The sequence below is a fragment of the Anoplopoma fimbria genome, chromosome 8 (genome assembly GCF_027596085.1).
Source record: "Anoplopoma fimbria isolate UVic2021 breed Golden Eagle Sablefish chromosome 8, Afim_UVic_2022, whole genome shotgun sequence".
Lineage (NCBI taxonomy): Eukaryota > Metazoa > Chordata > Actinopteri > Perciformes > Anoplopomatidae > Anoplopoma > Anoplopoma fimbria.
Window position 1 is genome coordinate 22,202,795 of NC_072456.1, and position 11,947 is coordinate 22,214,741.

At 42.4% G+C, this 11,947-nt stretch overlaps 2 protein-coding genes across 2 annotated transcripts; one reads left to right on the forward strand and one right to left on the reverse strand.

Moving 5' to 3' along the window:
- Positions 1–204: 204 nt before the first annotated feature.
- peak3 (PEAK family member 3) lies at positions 205–3,599 on the reverse strand. Its single transcript, XM_054603233.1, has 4 exons — positions 3,334–3,599; positions 2,962–3,110; positions 1,988–2,538; positions 205–1,626 (listed from the first exon to the last, which is right to left on the reverse strand). The coding sequence occupies exons 1-4, from the start codon at positions 3,396–3,398 to the stop codon at positions 709–711; spliced, it is 1,683 nt and encodes a 560-aa protein (XP_054459208.1). The 5' UTR covers positions 3,399–3,599; the 3' UTR covers positions 205–708.
- A 5,102-nt stretch (positions 3,600–8,701) lies between these two features.
- Positions 8,702–11,726, forward strand: org (oogenesis-related gene). The gene is made up of 6 exons (XM_054603369.1): positions 8,702–8,807; positions 8,891–8,953; positions 9,036–9,255; positions 10,700–10,857; positions 11,158–11,268; positions 11,364–11,726. The coding sequence occupies exons 1-6, from the start codon at positions 8,751–8,753 to the stop codon at positions 11,409–11,411; spliced, it is 657 nt and encodes a 218-aa protein (XP_054459344.1). The 5' UTR covers positions 8,702–8,750; the 3' UTR covers positions 11,412–11,726.
- The last annotated feature ends 221 nt before the right edge of the window (positions 11,727–11,947 follow it).

Genomic DNA, 11,947 nt, shown 5'->3' on the forward strand with positions numbered 1-11,947 from the left:
GTCTTAGAGTTTGGTTCCTACGGTTCTGTTGGCGATAAGACTGACCAGATAGAAGAAAATCAAAACGAAGCCTTACTTTCACACTCCAGACAGCTGTCTATCTGCTGTGTGAAGTTAGAAAACTGGATGGCTCAGTTCTAATGTTGGAAATAACTTTCTAGATGAATACTGAGACCTGCATACTGTATTCATCTTTGTGATTTATTAAGAAAAAATGTACAATTGATTTACTGAGAACAAGCAAGAGAACTTTCGCACAATAATTTAAATGGTAGAGAAAAACAGAAGTACAAAAATAGTTTGTTAATTTACAATTCCATCACTTAGCGTAAAGAGCTGATTGAGAAAACACCTTTTTTATGATTATGCAGCAATTTGTTAAATCAATTTTTCATTGAGGAGCATTATATTGTGCCCTAATTCACATTCTTCATGTATTTTTGTATTATTTGTACATAATACAGTATGACAGTTTACAGCTTGCTATGTTGGACTGTAGCTTTATAATTTCAACATGGACTGTCCTTTTTCAGAGCCATAGCTGACTAGTGATGCTCACAACTGTCTCAGGGTCTGCAAACGACAGGTACTGCAGGCACATGCAGTCCTCCCAATCCAGAGCAGACTGATCCTGGATCAGCCCTCTCTCTGCCAACTTCATCACCAGCAGAGCTCGCTTCACCGTCAGCCAGTTGTGCACGGCGGTGGTCATGGAGCCTCTGTGTTTGAAGAGTGAGACATGCGGCCCCCAGAGGAGAACCTGAAGCAGGGCCACCATGTCGGCCATCTGTGGCCCGCTGCGCTCACTCTGCAGCCGAGAGGCCAGGTAAACAAGCCCCTTCGGTGTGAGGACGTGGACATGTTTGGACCTGAGTCCAGAGGTGTCAGGCTGTCTTGTGAGTGGAGGCAGTATTGAATTAAGGCTCCTATCTGAGATTTGATGTAGCTGAGGGGGTTAGGTACGGATGTAGCAGGCGATAGCGGTGTTAACACCACACGAGGGGAACCGTGTGTCCTCCATAACATCTGGATCTTTCCTTTTTCCTCCGTGTTTCCCCACTCCATTTCCTCTTTCCATCTGCTGCTCTTGTGGCCTCTCTCCGTTTCAGAGGCGTCGTGTTCTAGCTCCTTTTCTCCCTCTTCATTCTCCCTGCTGGGCCACACTAAAAAGATCCTCCGAGGTCTGAGCTCAACTGCGGTGGCGCTGATGTTGTACAGATGTTGTGAGCCCGTTAATATCTGCAGCAGCAGAGCACATACCCGTCTGTCATAATGCGAACAATCTGTGCTCTGCAGCGAGCTGTGGTCCTGAACGAAGTCCTCTAGAGTGGCGCGAGGCAGGTCTCTCTCCACGCTCACCAGGAGCCCTTTCTGGAGGAAAGACTGAACTGAGGTCAGATTAATGCTTACATGAGCTGCTGCACACTCACTGCTGCCTCCACCTCGTGGTTGAGCAGCAGTGCAGTCTGACTTAAAAGGATGAGAGGGGTCTTGAGTTTGAAAATTTCTGGAATCATTCCTCAGGGAGCTGCTTCCTTGGAAATGAGCGATAACATCTTGCACGTTGACGTGTGACGGCTTGTGTTTGGTTTGATCTGATGAAGCTCCATCAGGCTGTTTGAGTACCTGCACAGAAAACAGACATTTAATCAATTAAAGTCATAAGTCAAAAACATTTTGCACTGCAACAGGGATCAGCGTTAAATGTGAAAAAAAAATATATCTACTCGGGCCTTCCTGTTGCAGCTGTGACACCTGATGACAGTTTAGAGGAAGTGTTTTTGGAACCGCACGTCAGTCTAACACTTGCCAATCTAGATAAAGATCTAGTTTGCATTGTGTGCAGAGTGCATAGCGTACCACTTTGTATGCCCACAAGGGCTGCAAGTGACTGTAGCGCACAACAACAGAACATTTTAACATCATGCTTTATCGCACAGAACATACTGTACACTAGATGTAGTGATTAAAAGAGCTTTATCATCACCCTTAAACCAAGCATCCTTCCTGGGAGCTTGGGGCTGTGCAGGCTATAGTAAACCGTGTCTCCGATCTGTTCTGGCTCGTTGCCCTCACGCAGCAGGAAATCCTGAGGCCGGTATGAGCTGACGTCCCTCTCCGTGGCCCCTCCCTGCAGCGTGATCCCAGCCTCCACGCTCTGAGCCGTGCTCCTCAGAAAGAGTAAATGTCGACACTGGATCCCCTGAGAAACGATCCTCTGGTTGTCAAACCCGCCGAAGAGGTAGGGCAGGTGTTCGTCCGGGGTGTCAAAGGACAGCTGGGAGAAGGACAGCAAGGGGACAGGACTCCCAGTGGATGCTCCGAACTCTTCTGCGTCCTCGTCGAATCGGGTGTCGGGTATGGGTGCCAGCATGTACAGGGGGTTGTCGAAGTTTTGAGGGTGTATTTGCAGTGGAGACAGAGGAGAGAGTTGAGGCGCATTGTTGCCAGGGAGGGAGAGGGTGCGAGCCAACCTCTTCTTTGGAACAGGCGGCGGGGTGCCATCGGAGAAAAATCTCACCTGGTGTCTGGAGGGATCTGAGCAGCACAGTGAGAGAGATTAAGGTCAGAGTTGAACATGCAACAGTTTGGGGAGTCTGCATTCACAACGGAGTTACACATCAGAAAGCAGTTTGGTCCACATGGACTTTCTGTAAAGCCATTGTAATCTGCCTGAACATCTCATGCATGTTACTGAGAGTATACGTTTCAGACGGTCACTTCCTCTCTTTCAGTTCTCACGAGAAAGACGAACTGAGAAGACTGAACCCAACATTATAGTAAGAAATGTCTTTTTCCCTCACACTGAGCTACATACGTCTATCATGTTTCCAAAATTGGGGAACAACACGACAGTAAATGACGCAGTAAGTGACATGACATTTTAACTGTACTTGCTTTTAACGATGACATTTAGAGCACGCAAGTAGTTTCCCCTTCACATAACCTCTGTACACCCACCGTAGCGCTGGTGTATGGGGCACTGGGTGGCATGACAGTCAGTGGGTTCGGGGAAGACTTCGTCGCATGTGTAGTTTTGATAGTGGAGTGCAACAGGGCTCAGCATCGCACAGTCCAACTCCACACTGGAGCATCTGGAGGAAAGGAGCCTGTGCAAGAAGATGCACAAACATTACAACAATAACACATCTGTGTGCATGCACTGCAGGATTCTTGACATTACCAAATAGATTATATTTACATGAAATCTACTTTTATCCCACTTATGTAGGATCTTTTTTAATAAGGACTTTGCGATTATGAATTAATATCCCAATCAGAGAAATAATCATAAACTTCTAATCAGATCTATATGAGTTTTGTTGGTCTTACCTGTGCTGTTTGGCAGGCAGAGCTGGTGGCTGTTCCTCCACTCTGCTACCAGGACCAGACGCCATCGGGAATCTATAAAGTTGCTACACCTAACCTGCTCCTCCACCTCTCTCGCAGTGAACTGCTGTCACTGAACACTGAAGTGTGTGTGGAGCTCACAGGTGGCTAACTCAGTGCCTCTCTGAAATACTTCCCGTTTGTCACAGTAACTCCCTCCGTCTCTGTTTCTCTGCGTCTCTCTCTCTTGTGTCTGTGTAGTTGCATGTTTTTCATAGTGGGTTTTCTGCTCCCGTTATCTTTTGCATTAATCATTTCAGTCTGAGCTTGAGGTTGGTACCGGAAGAGTGGTGTCTGTTCTGAGGGCAGAGCTGCTCTCTGAGCTAACCTCAACCTGATAGAAGGGGGAGAGCAGTTACATAGCAAAGCCCCTTCAATTTGTGCACACTAGTTTCCCTTCTTTTCTCAGTTGATCTACATTCGCCATGTGCATCCTCAGCATGCACTTCTCTCTTTTGGATGATGCAGTTTGAGACTTTACACATGCAATGCCCTCTTCGGGGCTTGGTGTTTGCACGTAGGAGTGTTTGCTTTCATTGCCTTTAAAAGAAAGGTTAAATAGTTAAGCAGATAAAGACCATGATGGTTTAACATGTCAATAACTTAGTCAACTGGGGGATTGTAGGCAAATGTATAATAACTTTATTATCCTAAAAAACGCTTCATTGATCTCTGCACAGACAGCTCTTTTGCTGAGAGGTCAGAGGTCAGTATTGCTGATGAGAATAGGAGTATTGTTATGATGCAGAAAGTGAGATTAATCAATGACCACCTAAGTAATTGAATGATTCAACTCCAACTGCAATTAAGAAGACATTATCATCGACAATATGATCTTTCATTTTGGAAATAAACAACAATATCATCTGTGTCTAAATACAGCCTATGAGGCATCTTGAATTCGTATCAACAAAGAAATCTAGTCTCATAACATGATGGAACAGCGTGGGAAAACCCACATGAGTATAAACAACTGAAGATAAGTGGGTGATTTGGGATATCCTGATAGGTGCAATGACAGTGATGTCAGTGATACATAGAAAATTCCCACAAATGCGACTATAATATAATATTCTAATACCTGAGCACAGACATTATTTGTGCTGTCGCTCTAACTAGAATCTATTCTTGAGAGAAGGGTAAGCTGCTGAAGTTCTCCCATCCCAGAATGACTCACAAACAGTTCACCACTCACATTTCTGACTCTATTTCACAACAGTCACTGTCTCTCTGTAAAACATGATGACAAAGTGTTATCATGTTCTGAGTAACAATGATGGGAACACATGTGCCTGACCAAATCTAAAACAGCCTGTTTTAATTAATTAATGAGGCTGCAAAATAAGAAAAACCAGCATGTGGATATGAATCAGAGCTTCAGTGGCAAATGCATCCTGTGACATATTTTTAAGTATATATACAGTAAGTCTCAACATTTCATTAATTTCAGTGATAAAGTCACTTCAGATATTATTTAAACTAAAAATAAACTTTCTTTTTTTGACTCACAGGATAAGTGCTCGCTAAAGACTTGAACACAAGCAACACCTTTCCGGTCTGCTTCACAGCCTCTTCCTGCTTTAGAATAGCATGCTGTTAAAACAAAATAACTAAGAAAACACTTGACAAAAAAGATGCCCAAGTAAGTATGATTGTTAAAAAACAAACAAAATACGGACAAAATTGTATCAAATGTTTCTAAAAATAACAGGAGAATTCATTCCTGTTGCAATATTCACAGAAATAATCTGCCCAAAATTCATCCTAAAGACTTACTACACACAAACTTTGTGAAGTTATTGCAATTACTAATTGTGTTAAAGGAGCAACTTTTAAAGGAATTAAGGGTATCGAGAGGAGAACTACGATGACTTTCACATCACGTAAAAAAGCGGAAGGCTCTCACTAGACCTAGTGTTTGTTTTGTCCATTTTGGGCTTCTGTAGAAACATAGTGCTGCAACACAGCGGACTCTGTGAAGAGATCCAGCTCACTATGTATGTATCAATAGCTAATTTAAGGAAACGAAAATACAACCATTCTGAGTTTCACGCTTTTATACACTCATGAAAATATATTTCTGCCAATAAATCCCCATAAATCCTACACACTGTTAATTTAATTGTACAGTGTATCAGTTTGTCTGCACTGTTATTGATAAGCTTTGATTATAACATGAAATAGATAGATTAGGGGTTTAAGGCTGGGGACCTTTTTGTCGGTGGATTAAATGAAAGCGGAAACCCTTATTTGGCTTGAAGCATTGATGTAAAATGTCATGCACATAAAGAAACAACACAGCGAGTGATTATAATTTCAGATCTACTTATATCGTCTACTGCGTCTCATTCTTGTATTCCCATCGCCCGCCACTTAAAGCAGAAGCACTCTTCATCACAATGACATCTAGCCACGACAACGCAGTGTGTGGGAGTGTTGAAAACGCAGGCTATGAGGATGCATTAGTCAACCATTATTAAGGGCCTCTCCACTGTAGCTCTTCATATGCTAAGGAGATAAGAATGTGTGCCATGTATGGCAAACATGCATGAAGGTCTGCAGTTCCGGCTGTGGAAGCTATACAGACCTTTTTCAACCAGGGGCTGAATACAGCTTGAGAGTGAATGACATTTAATATCCTGAAAGCGTTGGAGGAATTCATTAACCTTAAAAAATATAAATATTTACTCTCCTGACCGTTATCTTAAAGGTGACCCTCCATGGAAAAGGGAACTTTGAAGTAAAATAAGAACCAAGAAAAACTGACACATAATACACACAATGTTGCATCTGTCTGTGTTGGTTTATTTATTTTTGTTAGGGACAATTGGTACATCTATCATGAGATTTCATAGCTTGATCTGACATTTTTGTCTACTGACAAGAAAAAAACAGTGTATTTCATAAGTAAATTTACAGCAATTTGCATGTTTTCCATGAATAAATGCACAATTTAAGGTGTATTAAAGCACTTAATTTGAGTCCTTATGGCGGGAGGTGAAGTGTTTCTTTATAACCTCGCAGAAACGACGTTTGTGCTTGCCATCAGGGTTTCTTGGCGTAGAAGAGGATGAGACTGTAGCCCCGATGGGAGAGGTACGAGAAGCTTTTACCTCTCCCTTTACTAATGTTTCTTTTTTCTGTGAGTCAGTTAAGTCTTTAGAAACCCTCTTCTTGTCTTTCGGACAGCACGCGGCCTCCTCGTCCTTGTTTAAGCGCCGCAGCCCAGCTTGGTAGAGAAGTGCCTCCTCGCTCGCCATCTGTGGGCTCTGGCTCAAGGTGACGAAGCCGTACGGGGTGGTGACTTTAGTCAGGTGTGGCAGTGAGAGGGCGGCTCTGCTGGCGGGGTCCAGGCGGTGCTGGGCCTCGGCTAAGGAGCAGGGGTAGGACATCTCCCTCTGGAGAAGAGACCTCTTTTGGGCAAAAGGGTCTGAGACACTCGACTCAGTCCTGCGGACCGACAGAACCACACCGAAGCCCGAGGAGGAGGTGGATGAAGCAGATGAAGACGACTCCGGCTCAGACCCAGAACCCCCTGAGCCTTCTTCTGAATCCACATCATCCTCCTCTGTCTCCTTGTCGGAGGACCTCAAGCTGCTCTGCACTGACAGACTTGGTATAGTGAACTGTGGGATGCTCTCAGGTGTCAGGATATTTGGATAAATGTTCTCCCGGCTCGTCTGGAAGTCCGATCCCAGGGAGCACCCGAGGGACCTTGCGCTGCTGGTAGCCCACAAGAGAGCTCGGACTCCGGCGTTGCTGTGTCTCCGTGCTGAGGAGAAATCATCTGAGGTTCCACTGCAAATAGCTCCGATGCTAAACGTCCGTGTGACTGTGTCCTTGGCCATCACTGAATGTCTTGAGCTGTCTTTTGCCCACAGGCTTGTTGGTTCATTAGGAAGAGGACAGACTACAGGCAGCTTTTATAGAGCTCTTCTTCCCACATTATTTCCAAATGCATCAACAAATGCGTAAATGTTATGTCAGCCGAGGCTGGAAATGGTTACCAATTAGGGAGCTTGTCAACGGAAGCTTAATGATGGGCCTTTTTTTAAACCTCTTCATATGCTAATGAGCAGACAGAGATGAAGCATCTCCCTGCCTCTCAGAACGCCAGGCATTAGCGATGAATCTGCTTTTTTTTTCATTGAAGCAATTAAATGTTCGTTCCTAAATAAAATGACAGAAATCTGTGAATAAAGCATATCACACTATTTTTTTATTTTTATTTAGATAGACAAGATATACAATATAGTATATAGGTAGTAGCTTATTCTTTAACCTTCACATAAGACGAAGAAAAAATGCAAATCTGCACAATTGCGAGGATTGAACTAGGAAATATTTGGCATTTTTGTTTGAAGATTTAGTTAAACCTTAAATTTTAAAATTGACGTTTAATTCACTGCTCTGATGTTCAGCACTATCACTATACATAAATCTACAATAATTATAGAGCTGTAACCTGCAACTTAATGTTATTTAGACTATACCAGATATGTAGGCTATTGTTGTCTGCTCACCAACCTGGCTATTATGTACTTATGTACACTACTAGAGCAAATTTCATATTCAATTTTGACTCTTTAAGTATATATATTCATATGTGTGTGTGTGTGTGTGTGTGTGTGTGTGTGTGTGTGTGTGTGTGTGTGTGTGTGTGTGTGTGTGTTATATATTATAAAATGTTAAATGTTTTCTTTTAACAACATACATGTTTATTTTCAAGTTTTAAATATTCAGCCACAGTCATTTTTACCTGGCTATTATGTACTTATGTACACTACTAGAGCAAATTTCATATTCAATTTTGACTCTTTAAGTATATATATTCATATGTGTGTGTGTGTGTGTGTGTGTGTGTGTGTGTGTGTGTGTGTGTGTGTGTGTGTGTGTGTGTGTGTTATATATTATAAAATGTTAAATGTTTTCTTTTAACAACATACATGTTAAAAGTTTAAGTTTAAGTTTTAAATATTCAGCCACAGTCATTTTTAAATCTTAAATATTAGTGAAGTTGCATAGTTTTTTTTGCATAGTGTTAAATGTTACAACGTCTAGATTAAACATATTGCAGTCAATCTGGCAATATGCATTTAATAATAAAGTAGGATTTCTGTACCTGGTTTGCACATTTCAAGTTTCTGAACCAATTATATTTGACCTTCTGCTCTCCAAACCCTCATCTCGCGGCCTTTAGCAGGTTAATTGACGGGATTTGCCCATTGGTGCGCTCTGATTGCCCCAGGTGCGTCCGTCCCTCTTGGTTGGCTGAACAGTGGCGACGTCCGGGTATATCTCATCCTCCAAGACCCGACACACCCTGCAGTCCTCCCCCAGCGTCTCTTCCTCACCCCAGCATGACTTCTGAAGCCCACCGAGAAACCGAGGAGCTGGAGCAGCCGGAGAAAACCGAGGTAGAGTCAATGTTGGACGCACTGCAAGACACATAAATAGTGTTTCTGGTGGTTTCTCACCTGTGTTGTGTCCTCCTCTGCAGGAGGTCGTTGTGAGGAGAGCCGGCATGTTGCGCTCTCTCCTCTTCTGGCCCTTCGGTCTCATGGTACGTCTATGTCTATGTATGCATTTAAACTTTTATTTTCCTTTCTCTTCCATGCATCCTGATGTGTATCTCTCTCCCACAGATACGCACCTACCACGGGTTTTGGTGGGTGCTTGGCTTCCGGCGGCCTCAGGAGAAGGCCCTGGTCAGCCCCCCGGTCACCAGTCCCGCACGCCAGAGCCTCGCCGGGCGGAAGCGTCTGCACCGGGTCACCCGCATGCTGCTGTCCGTCCTGCCCCGCTGGGTGCAGGCCGCCCTGGGCTACCCGGTGTCCTCCAGCATCGGGTGCTCCCTCTCACCAGGTATGGCTGTTTGTGATTTGTTTATATCTAGATAACACTTTGCAATTCTTTGGATAGAAGTTGCATAAGTTTATTTTTGTTTTTTTTTTCTCATCAGTGGCCTACTTGTTTCTGATACTTGGGTGTAAAAGTAGTGACACATAATACACACAATGTTGCATCTGTTTGTGTTTTATTTATTTTTGTTAGGGACAACTTGTACATCTATCATGAGATTTCATAGCTTGATCTGACATTTTTGTCTACTGACAAGAAAAAAACAGTGTATTTCATAAGTAAATTTACAGCAATTTGCATGTTTTCCATGAATAAATGCACAATTTAAGGTGTATTAAAGCACTTAATTTTTTTTTTTCATGAGATTTCATAGCTTGATCTGACATTTTTGTCATGGTCGTTTCCTTTAAATGAAACGTATATCCTTAAACTGTCCTAACTGCTCAATGTTCAGCTGTAAAAGACTCTGTATCTGAAGTATGTTAGGCTGTTGTGACGCAGAAAGAAATGGAGCTTGAAAAACAAGCTCTGTTTGTGTGTGTGTGCAGCTGGGCTCATTACATACTGTAGGATTTTTAGATGTGCACTGTTATTGGGCAAGGAGCCAACAGTGTATTTAACTAGAAGTAAAACACAGTTCAAGTGTTTGAGGTTTTAGCTTTCCTCACTCCAACTTGCTTTGCGTAATGACATGATTAGTATAAGTATTATAACTAAGGACGGAGTACACATGACATAGACCTGGTCTTAGATTTGGACTGCTTCTTGGTTGGTGATGCTATTTGGACACCATTCACTCTCACACAGCCTTTTTTGTGAAATTAGTTTCATCTGCCCATGATGAGGAATTTGTATGTAGTAGACATTGTGATTCATTGTAATTGAATCACAATGTCAATGCCATTAGTTTTAAAGTAATGGCATTGTCATGTTCTGCTTACTTGCAGTTCTACTTGGGATAGTCTAGGTGAGGATGATCTGTGTCCTCGGGTGTAGGAAAAGCCAAACTTTAACCCAAACACTTGGAAGGTATGCCTACACCAAGGGGTGGTAATCTCTAATTTATATATCTAGTACTCAAAACCTTATAGGAGCTGCATTAAAGAATTGGGGGGAGAGAACCAGTGCAAGATTAGTGTATCGTGCCAAATACAACAGCTTCTGACTGGGGAACAAAACTTCACTTGTTCCTTGGCCCATGCAGTAGCTTGAAAAATGTATTAAGAATCTGTCACCTAAATTCCTGTTATGAATCAGGCCCAAAACAAACTTGTTAAAGTTATCCAACCCAGATACAAGCTTGTTTAAAAAAAAAAAAAAGTGCATTTGTGGTGTTGGCATAGTATGATTTACGACGTGACTTTTTCATAGGCGTGGAAGACTGTAGTGCTTCTGTACAGAAGCATGATTGTACTGTTTTACTAAAAATGTGCTTGTCTCCCAACAGAAATCAGAGTCTCTCCTACTAAACCGTGTGGGAAGGGCAGCAAGAGAAAGCAGGATGAGCTGGACGAGGATGAGGACGAGGAGAATCAGACCTGGGTGGAGGCACTCAATCAGGAGCTTGCTGACGACGAAGACCCCGAGGAAGATCCCGACTATGAGGTAAGTGCTCGGGTTGAACCGAATGTGTACGTGGTATGCTACAAACTTTTATTTTGACATGCACAAGGATGCTCCTTTTTCTTCCCATATCTCTAATCTGAAGGGGAAATGAGAAGTACATGAGGGTTTCTCAACTGTACATTACCACATGTTCAGTTTCTAGTGAATGTGTACACGCTTACAAATACTGACCACTTGCAACACAACAACAAGCCTACTGCTAAACCATTTGAATTCAAAAACCTTTAATAAAACATGATGGATGCCGATGTCGTTCTCCCAATGCTGCCCATCTCTCAGCCCAGTACCCTAGAGACTGAGAGCGAGAGTGACGAGTACCGCTCGCACAACAACACAGAAAGCGACGTTGAGGTTCAGGGGTGTAGTGTTGTCATTGAAGATGTGAACACGGTAAGATCCATGGAGGCACACTGTTTTTAAAACATACAGCATGTTTAAATAATGGAGATGAGTAACTTGACTTTTTTTTGTTTTTTTGTTTTTAGGGTATTGAGTTGTCTGCTCCATCTGAAGTCTCTTGCCCTGATGTTTAATGTTTCATATTGTCAAAATGTTGTAGTATTTCAGTGTTTTTCTATGTTTATATATTCAATAAAATTCGTCCTTTGCCATGACACTGTTTTGGCCTCCCACTAGATGGCAGTAACGGGTTTTCAATTCTACAACTGAGCCACCATGAGCAATGAATGTTGACATAATCAGTATTTTGTATAAGGTTTGTTGAAATGCAGCTGGAGCTCACAATTTTATAACCTTTGTTCGTTTGCAGATACTGTAGTTTTTAAATTGCTTAGCTTGATGCCTGTTTATAGGTTGCTCTAAAATGTAGGCGCTTAAAAATAAATGTTGCACTGATGAATGCTCCTTCAGTTGTGATTTGCATTAAATATAAAATTTGATTGGAATTCACTAGTGTGACTATGCTTCCTGTGTGTTTGACAGATTAAAACTGTGCTCCTGATCACTGCTAAAGTATCTAAAAAAATCAGCCTAGACATGGCGCATGATGGAGAACACATTGCCTAATTAAACTAAATGTTTAATCAAATCTGAAGTTTTTGGAAAGCTG